This window comes from Oncorhynchus masou, chromosome 30 (genome assembly GCF_036934945.1).
Source record: "Oncorhynchus masou masou isolate Uvic2021 chromosome 30, UVic_Omas_1.1, whole genome shotgun sequence".
NCBI lineage: Eukaryota > Metazoa > Chordata > Actinopteri > Salmoniformes > Salmonidae > Oncorhynchus > Oncorhynchus masou.
The window spans coordinates 43798285-43821690 of NC_088241.1; the positions used below are offsets into that span (position 1 = coordinate 43798285).

General features: G+C 43.8%; 1 protein-coding gene across 2 annotated transcripts in view; it reads right to left on the reverse strand.

Annotated features, from left to right (window-relative positions):
- The window catches only part of LOC135522642 (integrin beta-1-like), a 52877-nt gene that overhangs the window by 16162 nt on the left and 13309 nt on the right, over positions 1 to 23406 (reverse strand). The window contains exons 6-13 of one of the 2 annotated variants that reach the window (XM_064949093.1): positions 21967 to 22172; positions 21304 to 21468; positions 20062 to 20157; positions 9583 to 9672; positions 9195 to 9335; positions 8766 to 8968; positions 7127 to 7365; positions 1490 to 1712 (exon numbers count right to left, since the gene is read on the reverse strand). In XM_064949093.1, the coding sequence (XP_064805165.1) occupies positions 1490 to 1712; positions 7127 to 7365; positions 8766 to 8968; positions 9195 to 9335; positions 9583 to 9672; positions 20062 to 20157; positions 21304 to 21468; positions 21967 to 22172 (1363 nt within the window). The remainder of the gene's footprint in view (positions 1 to 1489; positions 1713 to 7126; positions 7366 to 8765; positions 8969 to 9194; positions 9336 to 9582; positions 9673 to 20061; positions 20158 to 21303; positions 21469 to 21966; positions 22173 to 23406) is intronic. The other variant, XM_064949094.1, reaches the window with a different exon arrangement.

The window sequence follows — 23406 nt, forward strand, 5'->3', positions numbered from 1 at the left end:
TTATTTTATTTCACCTTTATTTAACCAGGTAGGCAAGTTGAGAACAAGTTCTCATTTACAATTGCGACCTGGCCAAGATAAAGCAGAGCAGTTCGACACATACAACGACACAGAGTTACACATGGAGCAAAACAAACATACAGTCAATAATACAGTATAAACAAGTCTATATACGATGTGAGCAAATGAGGTGAGATAAGGGAGGTAAAGGCAAAAAAAGGCCATGGTGGCAAAGTAAATACAATATAGCAAGTAAAACACTGGAATGGTAGATTGGCAATGGAAGAATGTGCAAAGTAGAAATAAAAATAATGGGGTGCAAAGGAGCAAAATAAATAAATAAATTAAATACAGTAGGGAAAGAGGTAGTTGTTTGGGCTAAAATATAGGTGGGCTATGTACATGTGCAGTAGTCTGTGAGCTGCTCTGACAGTTGGTGCTTAAAGCTAGTGAGGAATGCCAAGCTTCACGTCTGGAGGAAACCTGGTGAAGCACGGTGGTGGTAGCATCATGCCGTGGGGATGTTTTTGACCGACAGGGACACAGAGACAAGTCAGAATCGAGGGAAAGATGAACGGAGCAAAGTACAGAGAGATCCTTGATGAAAACCTGCTCCAGAGAGCTCAGGACCTCAGACTGAAACTAAGGTTCACCTTCCAACAGAACAACAACCCTAAGCACACAGCCAATAAAATGCAGGAGTGGCTTTGGGAAAAGTCCTTGAGTGGCCCAGTCGGAGACCGGACTTGAACCAGATCAAACCTCTCTGGAGAGACCTGAAAATAGCTGTGCAGCGATGCTCCCTATCTAACCTGACAGAGCTTGAGAGGATCTGCAGAGAAGAATGGGAGAAATTCCCCAAATATTGGTTTGTCAAGCATCATCCCCAAAAAGACTTGAGGCTGTAATCGCTGCCAAAGGTGCTTCAACAAAGTACTGAGTAAAACGTCTGAATACTTAAGGAAACGTGAGATTTCAGTTTTTATATTCAATAAATGTGCTAAAAAAACGTAAAGCCTGTTTTTGCTTTGTCATTGTGGATTATTGTGTGTAGATTGATGAGGAAATAAAAACATTTAATCAATTTTAGAATAAGGCTGTAACATAACAAAATGCGGAAAAAGTCAAGGGGCCTGAATAATTTCCGAATGCAATGTATCGCAGTCAAATATACAGGATACGAACATTCCATTCCAGCTAAATGATGGACAGACAGGACCTGAGAATAAAGCATACATTTTGCATTGTGGTTTACAGAAAAATAACATTTTTCATCTAAAATCTATGACTAAAAACATCAGAGAACAGTAATATTTTACACACACATGAAGGTACCCATAAGGAATCATTTCTGATGTAAAAACACAAATGTGCATTTTTTTCAATATAGCGTTTCGGAAATAAACTTGTTGTATATTGTTGTTTTCTGCAAAGTTAAAACAGAATAAAATAAACAAATACAATTCATTCATTCTTTTATTCAACTCACTTGTGTTCTGTGCAGACCCCTGGACAGCTAGGACAGATCTCACAGCTGGGGCCCTGGAACTTTGGGTCAGTACACTTGCAGATGCCACACTCACAGGTGCCTCGTCCGTTACAGATCTGCTTGTTGGAAGCCAGGCAGGTCGTGGTGTCCAGAGAACAGTCACAGGCACTGCCTGTCCAGTTGGCATCACATATACACATCCTGCACTCACAGTGACCATGTCCTGCCACAACACAACACACAGGGTCAGAGATGATCCTCTATAGTTCAAATATCATTTCATACTATAGATAATTTTCTAGATTAGAGATGAAATTAAGCTAAATTGAACACGGGAAATCTAATTTCGTAAAAGGCCATGTCTGATTTTATCAACTGATCTCTAATTTAATTGGGAAATCACCCATTATGCCACAAACACTAGTGACGCTAATGACGAAACCGTCATTTCACAGCAAGCTATGTCATGTCTTGTTATGTCTGTTCCTGTCCTTTCTCTTCACTCTGTCTCTCTCTGCTGGTCTTTTTAGGTTACCTTCTCTGTCTCTCATTCTTCAGCTGTTCTACATCTCCCCTAACTAGCTCATTCACTCTTTCTCACCTGTTCTCTCTTCCCCCTCTGATTAGGTCTCTATTTCTCTCTCTGTTCCTGCTACTTTCAGTGTCTGATTCTCGTTTGTGTTTTTCATGCCAGAAGCAAGCTGTCGTCTCGTTTGCTTCCACCTTGTCCTATCCTGTCGGAGTCTGCCTGGCAGGTGCATCCTGCATTATACTAACGTTCTTTTGTTCCATTGACAACGTTGGAAGAGGATTTATGCCATTCCTGTTTTTTCATTAAAGAACTCTGTTTTCTGTTAAAACCGCTTTTGGGTCTTCACTCAAGTACATAACAGAAGAATCAGACCAAGAATGGACCCAGCGGCTCCGGACCCTTTTCACTCCGCTGTCGAGATCCAGGGAGCGATGCTAGGCAGACACGAGGAGGAATTGTCTGCTGCTCGACATGCCGTTGAGACCCTGGCCGTCCAAGTCTCCGACCTCACAAGACGGGTTCACCAACTCCACCTCGATCCACCGCCCACTTCCAGGGTTTCCGAGTCTCCGGAGCCCAGGATCAACAACCCGCCCTGTTACTCTGGGGAGCCCACTGAGTGCCGCTCATTCCTCACTCAGTGTGATGTGGTGTTCTCTCTCCAGCCCAACACTTACTCCAGGAGCGCAGCCCGCATCGCCACGTCATTTCTCTCCTTACCGGACGGGCGCGTGAGTGGGGCACGGCAATCTGGGAGGCGAGGGCTGAGTGTATTAACCAGTACCAGGACTTTAAGGAGGAGATGATACGGGTTTTTGACCGTTCTGTTTTTGGGGAGGAGGCTTCCAGGGCCCTGTCTTCCCTATGTCAGGGGAATCGATCCATAACGGATTATTCTATTGAGTTTCGCACTCTCGCTGCCTCTAGTGACTGGAACGAGCCGGCTTTGCTCGCTCGTTTTCTTGAGGGTCTCCTCGTCGAGGTTAAGGATGAGATCCTCTCCCGGGAGGTTCCTTCCAGTCTGGACTCCTTAATAGCTCTCGCTATTCGCATAGAGCGACGGTTTGATCTTCGTCGCCGAGCTCGTGGAAAGGAGCTCGCGTTTTCCGTTGCTCCCCTCTCCACATCACTGCCACCTGCCGCATCACTGCCACCCTCCTCCGCCGGCTCGGATGCTGAGCCTATGCAGCTGGGGGGTATCCGCATCTCGGCCAAGGAGAAGGAACGGAGAATCACCAATCGCCTCTGTCTCTACTGCGGCTCCGCTGGTCATTTTGTCACCTCATGTCCAGTAAAAGCCAGAGCTCATCAGTAAGGGGAGGGCTACTGGTGAGCGCAACTACTCAGGCCTCTCCTTCTGGATCTCGCACTACCTTTCCGGTCCATCTCCGCTGGCCCGGTTCATCTGCTTCCTGCAGTGCCTTGATAGACTCTGGGGCGGAGGGCTGTTTTATGGACGAGACCTGGGCTCGGGAACATGACATTCCTCTCAGACAGTTAGGGAGCCCACGGCCTTGTTCGCTTTAGATGGTAGTTCTCTCCCCAAGATTCAGCGTGAGACGCTGCCTTTAACCCTCACTGTCTCTGGTAATCATAGCGAAACCATTTCTTTTTTAATTTTTCGTTCACCTTTTACACCTGTTGTTTTGGGTCATCCCTGGCTAGTGCGCCATAACCCTTCTATTAATTGGTCTAGTAATACTATCCTATCCTGGAATGTTTCTTGTCATGTGACCTGTTTAATGTCTGCTATCCCTCCTGTTTCCTCTGTCTCTTCTTCACAAGAGGAGCCTGGCGATTTGACAGGGGTGCCGGAGGAGTATCACGATCTGCGCACGGTGTTCAGTCGTTCCAGGGCCACTTCTCTCCCTCCACACCGGTCGTATGACTGTAGTATTGATCTCCTTCCGGGAACTACTCCCCCGGGGTAGATTATACTCTCTGTCGGCTCCCGAACGTAAGGCTCTCGAGGATTATTTGTCGGTTTCGCTCGACGCCGGTACCATAGTCTCCTCCTCCTCTCCCGCCGGAGCGGGGTTTTTTTTTGTTCAGAAGAAGGACGGGTCCCTGCGCCCATGCGTGGATTATCGAGGGCTGAATGACATAACAGTTAAGAATCGTTATCCGCTTCCTCTTATGTCTTCAGCCTTCGAGATCCTGCAGGGAGCCAGGTTTTTCACCAAATTGGACCTTCGTAACGCCTACCATCTCGTGCGCATCAGGGAGGGGACGAGTGGAAGACGGCGTTTAACACTCCGTTAGGGCACTTTGAATACCGGGTTCTTCCTTTCGGCCTCGTTAACGCTCCAGCTGTCTTTCAGGCACTAGTTAACGACGTCCTGAGAGACATGCTGAACATTTTTGTTTTCGTTTACATGGACGATATCCTGATTTTTTCACCGTCTCTCTCGATTCATGTTCAGCACGTGCGACGCGTCCTCCAGCGCCTTTTGGAGAACTGTCTTTATGTGAAGGCTGAGAAGTGCACTTTTCATGCCGCCTCTGTCCCTTTTCTCGGTTCCGTTATTTCTGCTGAGGGCATTAAGATGGATCCCGCTAAGGTCCAGGCTGTCATTGATTGGCCCGTTCCTAAGTCACGCGTCGAGCTGCAGCGCTTTCTGGGCTTCGCTAATTTCTATCGTCGTTTCATCCGTAATTTCGGTCAGGTGGCAGCTCCCCTCACAGCCCTTACTTCTGTTAAGACGTGCTTTAAGTGGTCCGTTTCCGCCCAGGAGCTTTTGATCTTCTTAAGAATCGTTTTACATCCGCACCTATTCTTGTTACACCTGACATCTCTAGTCAGTTTGTTGTTGAGGTTGACGCGTCAGAGGTGGGCGTGGGAGCCATTCTTTCTCAGCGCTCTCTCTCTGACGGCAAGGTCCATCCTTGCGCGTTTTTCTCTCATCGCTTATCGCCGTCAGAACGTAACTATGATGTTGGTAATCGCGAACTGCTCGCCATCCGCTTAGCCCTAGGCGAATGGCGACAGTGGTTGGAGGGGGCGACCGTTCCTTTTGTCGTTTGGACTGACCATAGGAACCTTGAGTACATCCGTTCAGCCAAACGACTTAATGCGCGTCAGGCTCGTTGGGCTCTGTTTTTCGCTCGTTTCGAGTTTGTTATTTCTTATCGTCCGGGCTCAAAGAACACCAAGCCTGATGCTTTATCTCGTCTCTTCAGTTCTTCTGAGGTCTCCACCGACCCCGAGGGGATTCTCCCTGAGGGGCGTGTTGTCGGGTTGACTGTCTGGGGAATTGAGAGGCAGGTAAAGCAAGCACTCGCTCACACTCCGTCGCCGCGAGCTTGTCCTAGGAACCTTCTGTTCGTTCCCGTTCCTACTCGTCTGGCCGTTCTTCAGTGGGCCCACTCTGCCAAGTTAGCCGGCCACCCCGGCGTTCGGGGTACGCTCGCTTCCATTCGCCAGCGTTTCTGGTGGCCCACTCGGGAACGTGACGCGCGTCGATTTGTCGCCGCTTGTTCGGTCTGCGCGCAGACTAAATCTGGGAACTCTCCTCCTGCCGGCCGTCTCAGACCGCTTCCCATTCCTCTCGACCGTGGTCTCACATCGCTTTAGATTTTATCACCGGACTGCCTTCATCAGCGGGGAAGACAGTTATTCTTACGGTTGTCGATAGATTCTCTAAGGCGGCTCATTTCATTCCTCTCGCTAAGCTCCCTTCTGCTAAGGAGACGGCTCAGATCATTATCGAGAATGTTTTCCGAATTCATGGCCTTCCGTCTGACGTCGTTTCCGACAGAGGTCCGCAGTTCACGTCTCAATTTTGGAGGGAGTTTTGCCGTTTGATTGGGGCTTCCGTCAGTCTCTCGTCCGGCTTTCATCCCCAGTCTAACGGTCAAGCCGAACGGGCCAATCAGACTGTTGGTCGCATTTTACGCAGTCTTTCTTTTTGTAACCCTGCGTCTTGGTCAGAACAGCTCCCCTGGGCAGAGTACGCCCACAACTCGCTTCCCTCGTCTGCTACCGGTCTATCTCCTTTTCAGAGTAGCCTCGGGTACCAGCCTCCGCTGTTCTCATCTCAGCTCGCCGAGTCCTGCGTCCCCTCCGCTCAGGCTTTTGTCCAGCGTTGCGAGCGCACCTGGAAGGGGGTCAGGTCGGCACTTTGCCGTAATAGGGCGCAGACTGTGAGGGCCGCTAATAAGCGTAGGACCAAGAGTCCTAGATATTGTTGCGGTCAGAGAGTATGGCTCTCCACTCAGAACCTTCCCCTTAAGACAGCTTCTCGCAAGTTGGCCCCGCGGTTCATTGGTCCGTTCCGTATTTCTCAGGTCATTAATCCTGTCGCAGTGCGACTTCTTCTCCCGCTATCTTCGTCGCGTTCACCCGGTCTTCCATGTCTCCTGTGTTAAGCCCGTTCTTCGCGCCCCGCTCGTCCCTCCCCCCCCATCCTTGTCGAGGGCGCACCCATCTACAGGGTTCGTAAGATTTTGGACATGCGCCCTCGGGGCCGTGGTCATCAGTACCTAGTGGATTGGGAGGGGTACGGTCCTGAGGAGAGGAGTTGGGTTCCCTCTCGGGACGTGCTGGACCGTTCGCTGATCGATGATTTCCTCCGTTGCCGCCAGGTTTCCTCCTCGAGTGCGCCAGGAGGCGCTCGGTGAGTGGGGGGGTACTGTCATGTCTTGTTATGTCTGTTCCTGTCCTTTCTCTTCACTCTGTCTCTCTCTGCTGGTCTTTTTAGGTTACCTTCTCTGTCTCTCATTCTTCAGCTGTTCTACATCTCCCCTAACTAGCTCATTCACTCTTTCTCACCTGTTCTCTCTTCCCCCTCTGATTAGGTCTCTATTTCTCTCTCTGTTCCTGCTACTTTCAGTGTCTGATTCTCGTTTGTGTTTTTCATGCCAGAAGCAAGCTGTCGTCTCGTTTGCTTCCACCTTGTCCTATCCTGTCGGAGTCTGCCTGGCAGGTGCATCCTGCATTATACTAACGTTCTTTTGTTCCATTGACAACGTTGGAAGAGGATTTATGCCATTCCTGTTTTTTCATTAAAGAACTCTGTTTTCTGTTAAAACCGCTTTTGGGTCTTCACTCAAGTACATAACAAGCTAAATCTTTACTGATCATCCAATGAACTGAACTCGCGTACCTCCACAGAGTTTGTTGTTGGAGCGGTCACAGTTGAAGTTGTCACACTCGCAGAACATCCCGCTGTAGCGCTCCTCTGGGTTCTCTCTCTTCTTGCACTCACAGGTTCCACACACACAGTCTCCGTTGTTGCTGCAGATGTCTGCACCGCTGTCTTTACGGCAGCTCTTATCCAGGTCTTCGCTGGTCATCTCGTTGGTGCTGCACTCACACTGTCTACCAATACGGCCCTCATTGCACCTGACAGATAATAAAGGAAATGTAATGTTATTAACAAAAAGGGAGGACTGCATAAAATACTGACTGCCTATGTAAAAATATTCACATACAAACAGTCACATGCTAATGGCCCATAAAAATTGATTTACAACGAATTATAAAGTGCCTTCGGAAAGTATTCCCTTGACTTTTTCCACACTACAGTCTTATTCTAAAATGGATTCAATCGTTTCCCCCCCTCATCAATCTACACACAATTCCCCATGATGACAAAACAAAAAAACAGTTTAGACATTCTTGTAAATGTATTACTAATTTCAAAGATCTCTCTGAACTTTTCTCCATTCATCTTTCCCTCGATTCTGAGTAGTCTCCCAGTCCCTGCCGGGCAACACATCCCCACAGAATGATGCTGCCACCACCATGCTTCACGGAAGGGATGCTGCCAGGTTTCCTCCAGACGTGACATTTGGGATTCAGGCCAAATGGTTCAATCTTGGTTTCATCAGACCAGATCATCTTGTTTCTCATGGTCTGAGAGTCCTTTGGGTACCTTTTGGTAAACTCCAAGCCTTGTCATGTGCCTTTTACTGAAGAGTGGCTTCTGTCTTGCCACTCTACCATAAATGTCTGATTGGAGGAGTGCTGCGGAGATGGTTGTCCTTCTGGAAGGTTCTCCCATCTCCACAGGTGAACTCTGGAGCTCTGTCAGAGTGACTATCGGGTTCTTGGTCACCTCCATGACAAAGGCCCTTCTTCCCCGATTGCTCAGTTTGGCTGGGCAGCCAGCTCTAGGAAAAGTCTTGGTGGTTCCAATCTTCTTCCATTTAAGAATGATGGAGTCCACTGTGTTCTTGGAGACCTTCACTTGGACGTTTTTGGTACCCTTACCCAGATCTGTGCCTCGACACAATCCTGTCTTGGAGCTCTACGGACAATTCCTTACACCTCATGGTTTGGTTTTTGCTCTGACATGCACTGTCAACTGTGCGACCTTATATAGACAGGTGTGTACCTTTCCAAATCATGTCCAGTCAACATCTCAAGGATGATCAATGGAAACAGGGCGCACCTGAGCTCAATTTTGTGTGTCTCATAGCAATGGGCCTAAATACTAATGTAAATAAGGTATCTGTTTTTTTGTTTTTATAAATGTAAAACATTTCTAAAAAACTGTTTTTGCTATGTCATTATTGGGCATTGTGTGTAGATTGATGAGGGGGAAAAATGTGTCATCCATTTTAGAATAAAGATGTAACTTAACAAAATGTGGAAAAGGGGAAGGGGTCTGAATACTTTCCGAATGCACTGTATATACGGTATCAAATATCATTATGTATCTCTATGCCATGGAAATTATTACAATATGGAAGGTGAATAAAGGGTTAAGATCTTCTGCTAGTGAAACACAAGTGCCTTACCTGCAGACTCCACATTCATATGTCCCTTTGCCGTTGAGGCAGATCTCACTGTTCTCAATGCCATCTTTGTGACAGTCACACTCGCAGATGAAGTTCAGAGTGATCTCCACCTCCCCATTGAACCCTAGGGGTTTGATCTTGATGGTCTCTGGTTTGCCCATTTTAGGACACTGCTTAGCTGTGATGCTTATGGTGAAAGACACCTACAGATCAGGGATGAAGGGATGCATTCACACATAAGGCATTATAATCACGTTTAGTAATAAAAACAATGACCTTGACAACTCAGACACCTACAGATACTGAAAACATTATCTTTACTTGATAAGCTAAAATAACTGAACCAGAAAGATTTTTTTTAATTAAAAAATAAATACATATGTATTTAGAATAGAAAACATTCAATGGCGTGTTGTTTTGTTTTCTCACCTCGTCACCGATGAAGATATCGGAGCATTTTCTTCCCATCTCTCCCTCACCAGTCACTCCGTTCTTGCAGCGTGACTGGTACATTATGGTCACTCCCTCTGGTAGCTTGCTGTTCTCCAGAATCACCTCTGAGGAAAGAGACTAGCACATAAAGAACAACAATTAGCCCTTTGTACACTATATACAACATTTTCAGTAGGCTTCAGTTTTACAAAAGCAGAAATGCATATTTTTGACTATTCCCATAGAAAGAACAGTTCATAAAGACAAATGTGATGACTTAACAGTAGCAGCAGCATGGTTTTGCCAACTATTTTAAAGATGAAAGTTAGATAGTGTGCAGAAGTGCATCTTCTCCAGTAACTAAACCAATCCAATCTATACTTACATTGTAGGCATCAATAATGAGGTTGATAACGTTGCTGGAGTTAGCAGAGAGTATCCCCACCGCAGATTTAGGAATGAGATTCTTTAACTCCTGAGAGAGAAAACACAACACACTAAATGATCATGTACTCGTATGTTAATTGGAATCCTGTCAATCTCTAAATACTCACCAGAAAAGTCTAGAGCAAAACAGTTTTGTCATGTTTTGCCTGACCCATTAAGATTGCTGAGTAGTTTGATTGTGGTCTGCATCACATAGTGGTAAAGTCAATCTAAAGTTCCAACTTTTTGCAGTGTTGTGAGGTTCTAAATTCAGAGATCAAATCAAATCAAAGTTCATTTGTCACCTGCTCTGAATACAACTGGTGTAGACCTTACAGTGAAATGCTTACTTACAGGCTCTAACCAATAGTGCAAAACAGGTATTCGGTGAACCATAGGTAAGTAAAGAAATAAAACAACAGTAAAAGGACAGTTGAAAATAACAGTAGTGAGGCTACATACAGACACCGGTTAGTCAGGCTGATTGAGGTAGTATGTGCATGTCAATATGGTTAAAGTGACTATGAATATTTGACGAACAGAGAGTAGCCCGGTTAGCCAATGCGCGGGAGCACTGGTTGGTCTGGCCAATTGAGGTAAAAGAGGGGTTGGGGGAGGCACACAATGCAAATAGTCCGGGTAGCCATTTGATTACCTGTTCAGGAGTCTTATGACTTGGTAGTAAAAACTGTTGAGAAGCCTTTTTGTCCTAGACTTGGCACTCCGGCACCATTTGTCATGCGGTAGTAGAGAGAACAGTCTATGACTGGGGTGGCTGGGGTCTTTGACAATTTGTAGGGCCTTCCTCTGACACCGCCTGGTGTAGAGGTTCTGGATGGCAGGCAGCTTAGCCCCAGTGATGCACTGGGCTGTACGCACTACCGTCTGTAGTGCCTTGCGGTCGGAGGCCGAGCAAATTGCCATAACAGGCAGTGATGAAACTGGTCAGGATACTCTCAATGTTACAGCTGTAGAACTTTTTTTAGTTTTTATTATAGGAACACAAAGAAAGTACAAATAAAGTCAAATAAAAGAACACAAAAAAAAGATCTGGCAGTTACAGTACTCTTCATACCTTCATCATCATACCATCATATTAGTTACATTGACATCTTTGAATTAGACCTTTTCCAAGTACGAAAACCATTTTTCCCAGTATTCTTGACCTCTCTCCTGTTGAGTTCTTAAAGCAAAGGTCATACACTCCATGTGGTGTATTTCTTCTACAATGTCTATCCATTGTGTCACTTTGGGAGGGTCTTTTTGTAGCCCTTTCCTAGTGATAGCCTTTTTACTGGCTGCCAGTAGGACCTTCAAGAGGTACTTTTCTCTATTGAGTAAGTTATCAGGTATTTCACCCAAGTACAAAGAAATTAATGTTTGTTCTATGTCAAATCCCATTATTTTTCCAATGTTAGATCTTATTTCTATGAGAGTGGTCCGCCCTCAATAGACCACATTCTCTCCAACAAGGGTGTTGTGAGCCAGTCTATTTTGATTTCAGTTTAGGTGTTATGAAGAAACGTATAACATTCTTCCAACAGAATTCTCTCCATGACCTTGAGTTGGTGGAGTTTTGTTGAGTCTCTGATATGTTCAACCATGTTTCATCAGTTATTTCAATGTTAAGTTCCTCCTCCCATTTCTTTTTAAAATAGTTTGTAGAATGTTTCTTTGAGGATTGAATACCCAAGTAGAGATTTGAAATAGTTTTTTTGTTACTCCCCAAGTTGTATGCGTTAGTGAATACTTGGATTAATTTTGGAGGTGCTCGAGGGTCAGTCACTTTTATCTCCCTTAATTAAGAAATAGTGTTGAACTTGTAGGTATCTGTAAAAATCTTGTTTATCCAAGCCATGTTTTTTACTTAGGTCCTGGAAGTTATCTAGGTTCCCATTCCTTATAATTGTACTGAATGACATGATGCCTTTCTGTGTCCATTGTTTAAACCTGCTGTCCTGGGTTGCAGGGATAAAGCTGGGGTCGTATGCGGGCCAACTCAGTAGTTTGATCTCTCTGTCTAACTTATTTTGCTTAACTACCCTAAACCATGTCTTCAGAGAGAAATGAATCCACTGATTTTGTCTATTGTATATTTCCTTTACCATGTCCTTATTTCCCAAAACTGACTGTATGGGTCAGTATCTCTGTCAGCGTAGTCTCCATGTCTTTCCATTTGGATTCGTATTCTGAATTGCACCAACACACCAGGGGTCTCAATTGGGCTGACACATAATAATCTTTTAGGTTTGCTAAGGCCATACCCCCACATTTTTTTGGTAACTGTAATGTGGTATATCTAGTTCTTGATCTCTTACTGTTCCAGATGAACCTTGATAACCATTTATCCCATTCCATAAACTGTTTAGGCGGGATTTCTATGGGCAGTGATTGGAACAAATACAGTAACCTTGGCAGGATGTTCATTTGGATTGTTTCAATTCTACTACTAAGATCTAAGGGAAGTGAATTTCACCTGTCTAGGTCATCATATATTTTCTTGTTAATGTGATCGTAATTCATGCAATAAAGTTTGGGTGTATCTTTTGGTAAATTTACTCCCAGATATTTAATGGATGAAGAGGTACAGGTGAAGTTATTTATACCTACTCTTCAGCTCTTCCTGTGGGGTATAATTAGAAACTAGGGTTTGGGTCTTATGTACGTTAAGCACATACCCTGAATATGTTCCAAATGTTTGTAAAACATCCATCAATCTAGGTACACTTGAGCCTGGGTCTTTAAGGAATAACAGAACGTCATCAGCATACATGCATATCTTATGTTCACTGCCTCTTATTGTTATTCCCTCTAAGGTTGGGTCCTGTCTTATTGTCTGTGCTAATTGGTTCGAGGTACAAGGAGAAGAGCGTGGGTGAAAGATTACAGCCTTGTCTTGCTCCTCGCTCTAATTTTATCGTTCGTGTCAAATGTCCATTTATCTTTATTCTAACGGTCGGACATGAATACAGTGTTTTGATGCACTGTATCACTTCTTTGTTGAAACCAAATCTTTCCATAACTTGGAATAGGTAATCCCATCCCACTGAATCAAATGCTTTTTCTGCATCTAGGCTGATTAATATTGCACTTGTCTTATTCTGAGTAATGTGGTCCATGATTCCTTATATTGTCCTGTGTCTGCCTATTTTGTATGAAACCAGTTTGATCTCTGTCAATCAATTCTGGGATTATGTTCTCCATTCTTTTGGCTATTATTGATGCATATAGTTTATAATCTGTGTTAAGAATTGCGATAGGTCTATATGAACTGCATTCTTTCTTATCTTTACCCTCTTTTGGGATTACAGATATGATGGCCTCTCTCCATTACGATGGGAGACCCCCTCCAGTTAAAACAGGCCTTAAATAGAGGTGCTAATTGTTCTCTGAAGGTCTTGAACCATTCTGAAGGGAAGCCATCAGTGCCTGGAGACTTGTTGACTTTTAGTTGAGCTATTGCTTTATTAATTTCTTCGGTGGATATTTCTAAAGTTAGTCTATCATTTTGCTCTGTCCCAATTGAGTGGAGATCAAGTGAGTTCAAAAAGTGCTCTATTGTCTGTGCATCTGCCTTCTCTGGTTGCTTGTACAGATTTGTGTAATATGATTCAAATGCATTCTGTATTTAATCTCATTTGCATATGTGATCTTTTTTGTTTTGGGGTCTTTTATTTTGAAAAAAATATTCTGTGCTTGTTGTTTCCTGAGTCTCCATGCTAGTAATTTGGTTGCCATGGAGCCTGCTTCATAATATCCTTGTTTCAGGAACCTAAGCTTTTTCTCTACTTCTTCTCTATTAATCTGGTCATTTTCCTGTTTTACCTTTTGAATCTCTCGTAATATAAGAGGGTCTTTGTATTGACTATGAGATCGTTCTAAGTTTCTTAGGGTTTCCTGTAATTTCAGCCGTTTCTGTGCTTTAATCTTTCTCTTGAGAGATGTCACTATGATCTTCCCTCTAATAACTGCCTCAGCTGCATCCCACAATGTAGCAGGAGATACTTCCCTGTTATCATTATTCTCCAGATAGATGTTCAATTCTGATTTGATTGATTCCTTGAATGCTGGATCATTCAGCATGCTTGTATTAAGTCTCCATATAGTATTTCTTGGTTTGCTATCAAGGTGTAGAGTAAGGTAAACTCCATTATGATCTGATAAGTCGCTCTGCCCGATCCTACAATCCTTAAGCCTGTGTCTATCTGCACTGTACATAAAAAAGTAGTCTAACCTGGAGTATTCAGTGTGGCGGGCTGAGTAAAAAGTATATTCCTTATCGGTCTTGTGGGTGTCACGCCATACATCGAGCAGTCCTAGATCCTGCAGTATCCTATTGATCTTTTTGGCAACTAGGCTCATTTTCCAATTTTGGTTTGCGCTGTCCAATTTTGAGTTTAGAATTGTGTTAAAGTCCCCTCAACGGATAAGAGTGCCAGTGGTTTCTGTGGCAATTAAATCAAACACCTTCCCGTAGAAGACCATGTCACTCCCCTGGGGTGCGTATACATTAAATAATGTAACTTCCTTGTTATCCAGTATACATTTAACAAGTATAAATCTACCCCCCGTGTCTTTTATTTCTGACATAAACTCCAAATTAACTGAATTTGGGATCAAGATTGCAACTCCCCTTCTACCCATTTTGTAAGAAGTAAAAAAAGTGTTCCTATATCCCATTTTCTTGTGTTTCTTGTGTTCAGGTGTGGATAAGTGAGTTTCCTGCCAGAATAGTACGTCACTTCTCTCCCGTTTCATCTTTGCCATTGCCTTACTTCTCTTGATGGCACTCCCCAGTCCGTTTACATTGAGACTTATGACCTTTGTAACGCTCGTCTGTGGTGGAAGAAGAGGAGGACCAATGCGCAGCGTGGTAAGTGTCCATATTGATGATTTATTATCATGAACGGAGAGACAGCCGTGGGGCTGCCACCGGAGGCCTGGTGCGTGGAGTAGGCACTGGATAGACCGGACCGTGGAGGCGCACTGGCGGTCTCGAGCACCGAGCCTGCACAACACTACCTGGCTGGATACTCCCCGTCGCCAGGCCAGTGCGGCGAGGTGGAACAGACCGCACTGGGCTGTGCTGGCGAACCGAGGACACCGTGCGTAGGGCTGGTGCCATATAACCCAGCCCAAGGAGACGCACTGGAGACCAGATGCGCTGAGCCGGCTTCATGGCACCTGGCTCGATGCCCACTCTAGCCCGGCCGATACGAGGCGCTGCGATGTAGCTCACCAGGCTATGCCTGCGCACCAGGGACACCGTGCGCCTCACGGCATAACACGGTGCCTGCCCGGTCCACCTCTCTCCACGGTAAGCGCGGGGAGTTGGCGCAGGTCTCCTACCTGATTTAGCCACACTCCCCGTGTGTCCCCCCCAAGAAATGTTTGGGGCTGCCTCTTGACCCAGCCGCGCTGCCGTGCTGCCTCCTTATACCACCGCTGTGTCATTAATCCGTGCCTCCAGCTCTGCCTTGGGTCCCTTGCCCAGGGTCCCTTGCCATCCAGAATCTTCTCCCGTGTCCATGAGTCCCGAGATTTCTGCTGCTGCCCGATACCACGCTGCTTGGTCCTTTGGTGGTGGGTGATTCTGTAGAGCTCGTCTGTGGTGGAAGAATACAGTGCCTTGCGAAAGTATTCGGCCCCCTTGAACTTTGCGATCTTTTGCCACATTTCAGGCTTCAAACATAAAGATATAAAACTATTTTTTTGTGAAGAATCAACAACAAGTGGGACACAATCATGAAGTGGAATGACATTTATTGGATATTTCAAACTTTTTTAACAAATCAAAAACTGAAAAATTGGGCGTGCAAAATTATTCAGCCCCCTTAAGTTAATACTTTGTAGCGCCACCTTTTGCTGCGATTACAGCTGTAAGTCGCTTGGGATATGTCTCTATCAGTATTGCACATCGAGAGACTGAATTTTTTTTCCCATTCCTCCTTGCAAAACAGCTCGAGCTCAGTGAGGTTGGATGGAGAGCATTTGTGAACTGCAGTTTTCAGTTCTTTCCACAGATTCTCGATTGGATTCAGGTCTGGACTTTGACTTGGCCATTCTAACACCTGGATATGTTTATTTTTGAACCATTCCATTGTAGATTTTGCTTTATGTTTTGGATCATTGTCTTGTTGGAAGACAAATCTCCGTCCCAGTCTCAGGTCTTTTGCAGACTCCATCAGGTTTTCTTCCAGAATGGTCCTGTATTTGGCTCCATCCATCTTCCCATCAATTTTAACCATCTTCCCTGTCCCTGCTGAAGAAAAGCAGGCCCAAACCATGATGCTGCCACCACCATGTTTGACAGTGGGGATGTGGTGTTCAAGCGGGTTGAGCTGTGTTGCTTTTACGCCAAACATAACGTTTTGCATTGTTGCCAAAAAGTTCAATTTTGGTTTCATCTGACCAGAGCACCTTCTTCCACATGTTTGGTGTGTCTCCCAGGTGGCTTGTGGCAAACTTTAAATGACACATTTTTAATGGATATCTTTACGAAATGGCTTTCTTTTTGCCACTCTTCCATAAAGGCCAGATTTGTGCAATATATGACTGATTGTTGTCCTATGGACAGAGTCTCCCACCTCAGCTGTAGATCTCTGCAGTTCATCCAGAGTGATCATGGGCCTCTTGGCTGCATCTCTGATCAGTCTTCTCCTTGTATGAGCTGAAAGTTTAGAGGGACGGCCAGGTCTTGGTAGATTTGCAGTGGTCTGATACTCCTTCCATTTCAATATTATCGCTTGCACAGTGCTCCTTGGGATGTTTAAAGCTTGGGAAATCGTTTTGTATCCAAATCCGGCTTTAAACTTCTTCACAACAGTATCTCGGACCTGCCTGGTGTGTTCCTTGTTCTTCATGATGCTCTCTGCGCTTTTAACGGACCTCTGAGACTATCACAGTGCAGGTGCATTTATACGGAGACTTGATTACACACAGGTGGATTGTATTTATCATCATTAGTCATTTAGGTCAACATTGGATCATTCAGAGATCCTCACTGAACTTCTGGAGAGAGTTTGCTGCACTGAAAGTAAAGGGGCTGAATAATTTTGCACGCCCAATTTTTCAGTTTTTGATTTGTTAAAAAAGTTTGAAATATCCAATAAATGTCGTTCCACTTCATGATTGTGTCCCACTTGTTGTTGATTCTTCACAAAAAAATACAGTTTATATCTTTATGTTTGAAGCCTGAAATGTGGCAAAAGGTCGCAAAGTTCAAGGGGGCCGAATACTTTCGCAAGGCACTGTAGGAGGACCAATGCGCAGCGTGTTAAGTGTCCATATTGATAATTCATTATCATGAACACAAAAAAATAAAAGAACGAGAAAGAACGAAACGAAACAGTCCTGTACGGTGAATACACAAAACAGAAAATAATCGCCCACAACTCAAGGGTGAAAACAGGCTCCCTAAGGCCAAACACATAAATACCAAATCATAGAAAAAGAACATAGACCGCCCACCTATCTCACGCCCTGATCATACTAAAACAATGACATAACAACAGAACTAAGGTCAGAACGTGACAACCTTTGTCACGTTCTGAACATCGTTTTGTTATTTTATTCTTTGTTTTAGTATGGTCAGGGCGTGAGTTGGGGTGGGCAGTCTATGTTTGTTTTTCTATGTTGGTTTTTGTGTTCGGCATGGTATAGTTCTCAATCAGAGGCAGGTGTCATTAGTTGTCTCTGATTGAGAATCATACTTAGGTAGCCTGGGTTTGTGGGTGTTTGTGGGTCACTTTTGGTTTATGGGTGTTTGTTTGGGCCACACGGTACTGTTTCGGTTTTGTGAATTCACGTATTTGTTTATTGTTTTGATTCAGTGTTCAGTGCTTTCTTGAATTAAAATCATCATGAACTCTTACCACGCTGCGCTTTGGTCCGATCCTTACTCCTCCTCAGACGAAGAGGAGGAAATCCCTTACAGCCTTAAATTCCCGATGATGTATCGATATAAATAAAAAACCCTGTGCACCATATCTGCCTGCTTACCATGAACCTGAAAATGAACGAAAAATCAAGAACGATAATGAAGTAAACCAAAGTGGGAAAATACTTTGGTATTCGGACTCCCATGTCAGAGGACTGTCTCTTGCCTCTGGGGTTTGAGGAGATGAGCCTGTCCGCAGGATGGGCCCCTCGCTCAGATATGAAAATGCATGACGTAGTCACAAACAAGACCTGGTGGAACCGAAAATAATAAGGGCGCCTATTTCGTTGCTTATACACATCGGTATATTACAAGTGAAAACTATATCGGTCATGCTTGGATATCATGAATCCTCCCCTTGATATGCCCTTCTGTCGCCCCGTTGTCAATGTGTCATTAATCCTTAGCTAATATATATGTTATTAACGTGACGCCACTTAGTGTGTTCGTAAAGAACACATGCCTTTGGATACTCAACCTTGTTCAGCATTGGGGGAAAAAGGGGATATATTTTACCTATTGTAATGTCAACCGTAACAACCCAAAGTCTTAACAGCTCGTGGTAACTATTCATTCTGTTAAATCCGATTCAGTGTTTTCCATCTTCCCGTTGGAAATGCCTGAGTCTCTCTCGGATGTCAACGTCCTCTCGCCGAGATGGTTTCCCTCTTTCTCCATGACCCTGCTTGTCAACGATGATCCATGGGAGAGCCTGGAGTCTTTCCGCCGGTGATGTCGCCTTTCACCTGGCGGTATACTCCACTGGGAAGCCCCTTGACTTCAGATCCTCAGCCGCCTCGTCTGCATGCTCGTATGTAACCGGGCCGTTTTCCAGAAATACCCGCATTTGTGCCGGGTCTGGTGTTTGGAAGCGAATACCCTTCTCTTCAAGTGCTTTCTAAATGGGGGTGTATTCTTTCCTTTTCAGTATCTCTCCCGCGTAGCCATGATCACAGAACACTCGTTGGCCTTGGACGTTAACAGGCCTTTTCCAGATTGCATGTAAGACTTTCTCTTTGACTGAGAATTTTAGGAACCGTACTACTATGGATCTTGGTGGGGCGCCGCTGGGGGGTTTTGAGGCCAGAGCTCGGTGTGCTCTCTCGATTCCCAGGTCAGTGTCGTCTTCAAGTATGCCCTTGAATAGACCCTCCACGAAGTTGAGCATAGTCTTTTTCTGCGCCCTCTACTACGTTATAAAATCTACTACGTTATAAAGTCAACGTGAGAAACCTTCGATTCTGTCACTTTTGCCTGTAGTGCGTGTTGGCTTTTCAGTGACTGTTCAAGTATTTCCTTGACTGCGGAGGTCCATGTGTCCGTTTCGCCAATGCGCTGTTCTGAGTCCCCCATTCTTGTAGATATGTTGTGAAGTTCTAATTTGTTTTCTTACAGTTTCTGGTTAATGTCCTTCTTGAACTCATTTAGTTATTTTCTTACATCTTCTCGAAGTTCCTCTTGTAAGCCTGTGAGCGCCTCGCGCAATTCCTCCTTCATCACCTCATGAAATGAGGGTTCTTTTGCTGCTGCTATCTTATTTGAGCTAGCATTAGCCATTTTGGGTTCATCGACGATTATATCTTCTGCTGTCTTGTTACGGGCTGTTGTTGTAGCTCTGCGACCTTTTCCTATTTTCCCCTTCTCCATTTTGCGGAAGTTATTATAATGCTCTGAGTAAATACTTGAATTTAGGGGGTGAAATACCCAACCGATGTGCAGTACGAAAAACTAGGCAGCCATTTCCTAAGTTGCGTCACCGGAACTCCAGCTGTAGAACCTTTTGAGGATCTCATGTCCCATGCCAAATCTTTTTAGTTTCCTGAGGGGGATTAGGTTTTGTCGTGCCCTCTTCACAACTGTCTTGGTGTGTTTGCACCATTCTAGTTTGTTGTTGATTTTCCTCATTTTCCTTAGTCTTGGTTACGTTGAGGGATAGGTTGTTATTCTGGCACCACCCTAGTGCAAGACTGCGTCCAAAATGGCACTCAATCCCTACATAGTCCACTACTAATATCGGGAATAAGGTGCCATTTGGGACGCATCATGTAATCAACTAAATGAAAACGCCATTCTACTGAGGTTGACAGATTGCAAATATTGTCCAAACATTGGACTGATGTGGATATGCTAAAAGGTCATTACGGAACTCCAGGCAGACTTCTAATTGGCTTGAAAAGCACTAGAGAGCAGCAGGGAACATTCAAAGGCTGCTGCCCAAATGGAAACCTATTCCCCACAAAGTGCAGTACTATTGACCTGGGCCCATAGGGCTCTCATCAAAAGTAGTTCACTTTTTAGGGAACATGGTGCCATTTGGGGAACAACCAGAGATCCAAAGAGATGCTACTGCTAACAAGGAGCAGATGCTGCTCTTCAAAGAGTTGGGCTTCTTCTAACCTACAAAAGACAAGCACAGGAAAGAAGAAAATGTTTTCCACACACACGTCCATGCACGCAAACACGCACGCAAACACACACGCACGCAAACACACAACTGACCATGTAAACAGGCTGGAACTCCTCTGTGATGGCAAAGATCGTCTGGATGTTGTTGTCGCTAAGTTTCTGAACCAGGTGAGCGATGGAGGGGTAGTCCTGTTACAGGGAGACAATGAGGAAGTACAGGTATCAGGTAAGCCCTTTGATGACATCACTAAGGGCAAGTAGCCCATTCCCTTCAAATCTTGTCATATTCAAAATGCAGACCACACAGAAGACTAGAAAGAAAAGTCACAATACATACAGTACATAGGAGTGCATGATTATACTACATAGTGTATTACTATACTACATAGTGCATTACTATACTGCAAAGTGCATTACTATACTACATAGTGTATGTTTATACCACATATCGCATTATTATACTACATAGTGCATTACTATAATATATAGTGTAATATTATACTACATAGTGTATTACTATACTGCATAGTGCATTACTATACTACATAGTGCATTATTATACTACATAGCGCATTACTATAATACATAGTGCATTATTATTTTACATAGTGTATTATTATACTACATAGTAAATTACTATAATACACAGTGCATTATTATACTACATAGAGCATTACTATAATACACAGTGCATTATTATACTACATAGTGTATTACTATACTGCATAGTGCATTACTATACTACATAGTGCATTATTATACTAAACAGTGCATTACTATAATATATAGTGTAATATTATACTACATAGTGTATTACTATACTGCATAGTGCATTACTATACTACATAGTGCATTATTATACTACATAGTGCATTATTATACTACATAGTGCATTATTATACTACATAGTGCATTACTATAATACATAGTGCATTATTATACTGCATAGTGTATTACTATAATGCATAGTGCATTATTATTTTACATAGTGTATTATTATACTACATAGTGCATTACTATAATACACAGTGCATTATTATACTACATAGTGTATTATTATACTATATAGTGCATTACTATAATACATAGTGCATTATTACATGTACATAGTACATTTGGGGCGGCAGGGTAGCCTAGTGGTTAGAGCGTTGGACTAGTAACTGGAAGGTTGCAAGTTCAAACCCCTGAGCTGACAAGGTACAAATCTGTCGTTCTGCCCCTGAACAGGCTGTTAACCCACTGTTCCTAGGCCGTCATTGAAAATAAGAATTTGTTCTTAACTGACTTGCCTAGTTAAACAAAGGTCCAAAAAAACAAAAACAAAAAAAACATTACCATACATACATAGTGGCGGCTCATTGTGTACATGTTGTTCTCCAGGTGACATTTCCCATCGTTGGGCAAAACTATCCCTCCCAGTTTCCCGTCTCCAGCAAAGTGGAAGCCAGCGTCAGTGGAGAACACCAGGAGACGGGTGACGTTCCTCCAGCCAATGTGGTCCTGGGGAAGGGAGGGAGGACTATTAAAACATGTAAAAATTAACCACATACAGAAAATGGACACAGCCTACAGAAATACCAGAGAACAAAATTACAAGACTTACAAAAGATTCAGGAAGTATATATCAAAAACTAGGAAAAACTATGTGAAAGGTTACCCTCTTAAAATAGCAGTTTAGCGCCCTAGAGTGAATGAACTTTCAAACGTTTTATAAAAAGGCCTTCTCTAAGCATATACACATTAAGCCTTGACTCCAGCCATTCTCAAATGAGAATAGAGTCTTGAGGTCTGGTACCATGAGAAAGTCAATATAAAGCCCTGATAAAAGTATTATTGGAACTTTATGGTCTGGTTTTCTGGACAGATATCAAGCCTAGTCCTGGAGTATAAAGTAAGCTCAATGGAGAAATCTTTTCAGTCCTGGACTAGGCTTGAACTATGTCTGAGAAACTATCCCTAAATATGATAAAAAAACATATTACATATTATATTACTTACACCACACACAGCCACTTGCATGATGGCATCGAAGCCTCCCTCTGATGAGTCCAGGTTTCCATCGATCTGCTGTTGTCCCACCAGGGTATTGAATTCCTGTCCATTGCTGGTCAGCTTCAGGATGTTCTTGTAGATTAAGGGACTGGTGCAGTTCTGGTCCCCAGTACAGGGGTTCAGCAACTTCTTCTCTACAAAGGAACCAAAACCTAGAAGAAGAAGAAGAGATCCACCTCATACATAAACTGTATTGTTAGGGAGATGGGACACCAATTTGTTAGCTTTGAAACGTCTATACTAAGATCAAACCGGAAATCTTTATGGGCATTATGGGTATTGTAGTACAATGGTGTTTGGAGGATATAATGGCACGGGTGTTGTTATTGGCATTCAAGCCGTGCCAATATATCCTCTCAACACCGGCTTTGAGGGCATCATCACTTTTATACCAGGGGTTACTAACATATTCAAATAATGATTGACAGATCTTCATTAAAAATGTTTTTTTATTTTTTATGAATTAATTCGTACTGTCACCATTCCACAAGATCTAGTCCAGACACAAATCTAGGGTTGCTACCTAAACCGGCTGGTAGTTGATCCAGTCGTTCAGTCTTTATGTTCTGTATGGATGCGACCCATACCGTTCATTCTTAATGTTCCATTGCCATACTGGCTGGTAACGTTCTTATCCCTTGCTTTCTAGCTAGCCAACTACGGGTAACTTACAGTCATGGTCAAGCAGTGCATCCAGAATAACAGCAAACTTGCTGGATTTGCATAAGCTGTCTACTAGTGACATTTATTTGGATTCAACCATAACAATGAGATAATGAGGCGTGATTTCTCCTGGCATAGGAGCCAACAACACAGCTAACACAATCACGTTAAACTGAAGCTGGAAAGACTTTCGTTTGACTTTTTTTTTCAATTTACATTTCTTTATATATATCCATAAAAATGATGCCAGCTGATTCATGATTTTGACTGGCTGAGAAACGCTACCTGTGTCTGTCTCGTCCCGACACATAATTATGGGACAGCTTGAGATGGAATTTGAATATTGAAACAATGTTGCAAATGTCCGAGAGGCAGACAGCAAGGTCTATGAAAACTAAATGTTAGTCTAAAAGAAATGTGAGATAATGTCTAGATGCTTTTCATAGTGGAGATCAAGTTTATAAAATGCCTGGCTGGGCTGATGAGACAGTGGATTGTGCAGTCAGATGGAACAGAGTAAATAGTCATTTTAAAGTCATAGCCCGTGGTAACTTGTGGAATAGACACCTGCTGGAATGCGGTTTTAACCAATCAGCACTCAGGATTAGACCCTGTAGAACTATGCAATATGCACCCAACCAGAACTGAAAGCAGAAGAGGTCAATTTAAAATGGAGAAGAGGTTCAAAGAAATATGGACATCCTCAATCCTCATACAACCAGG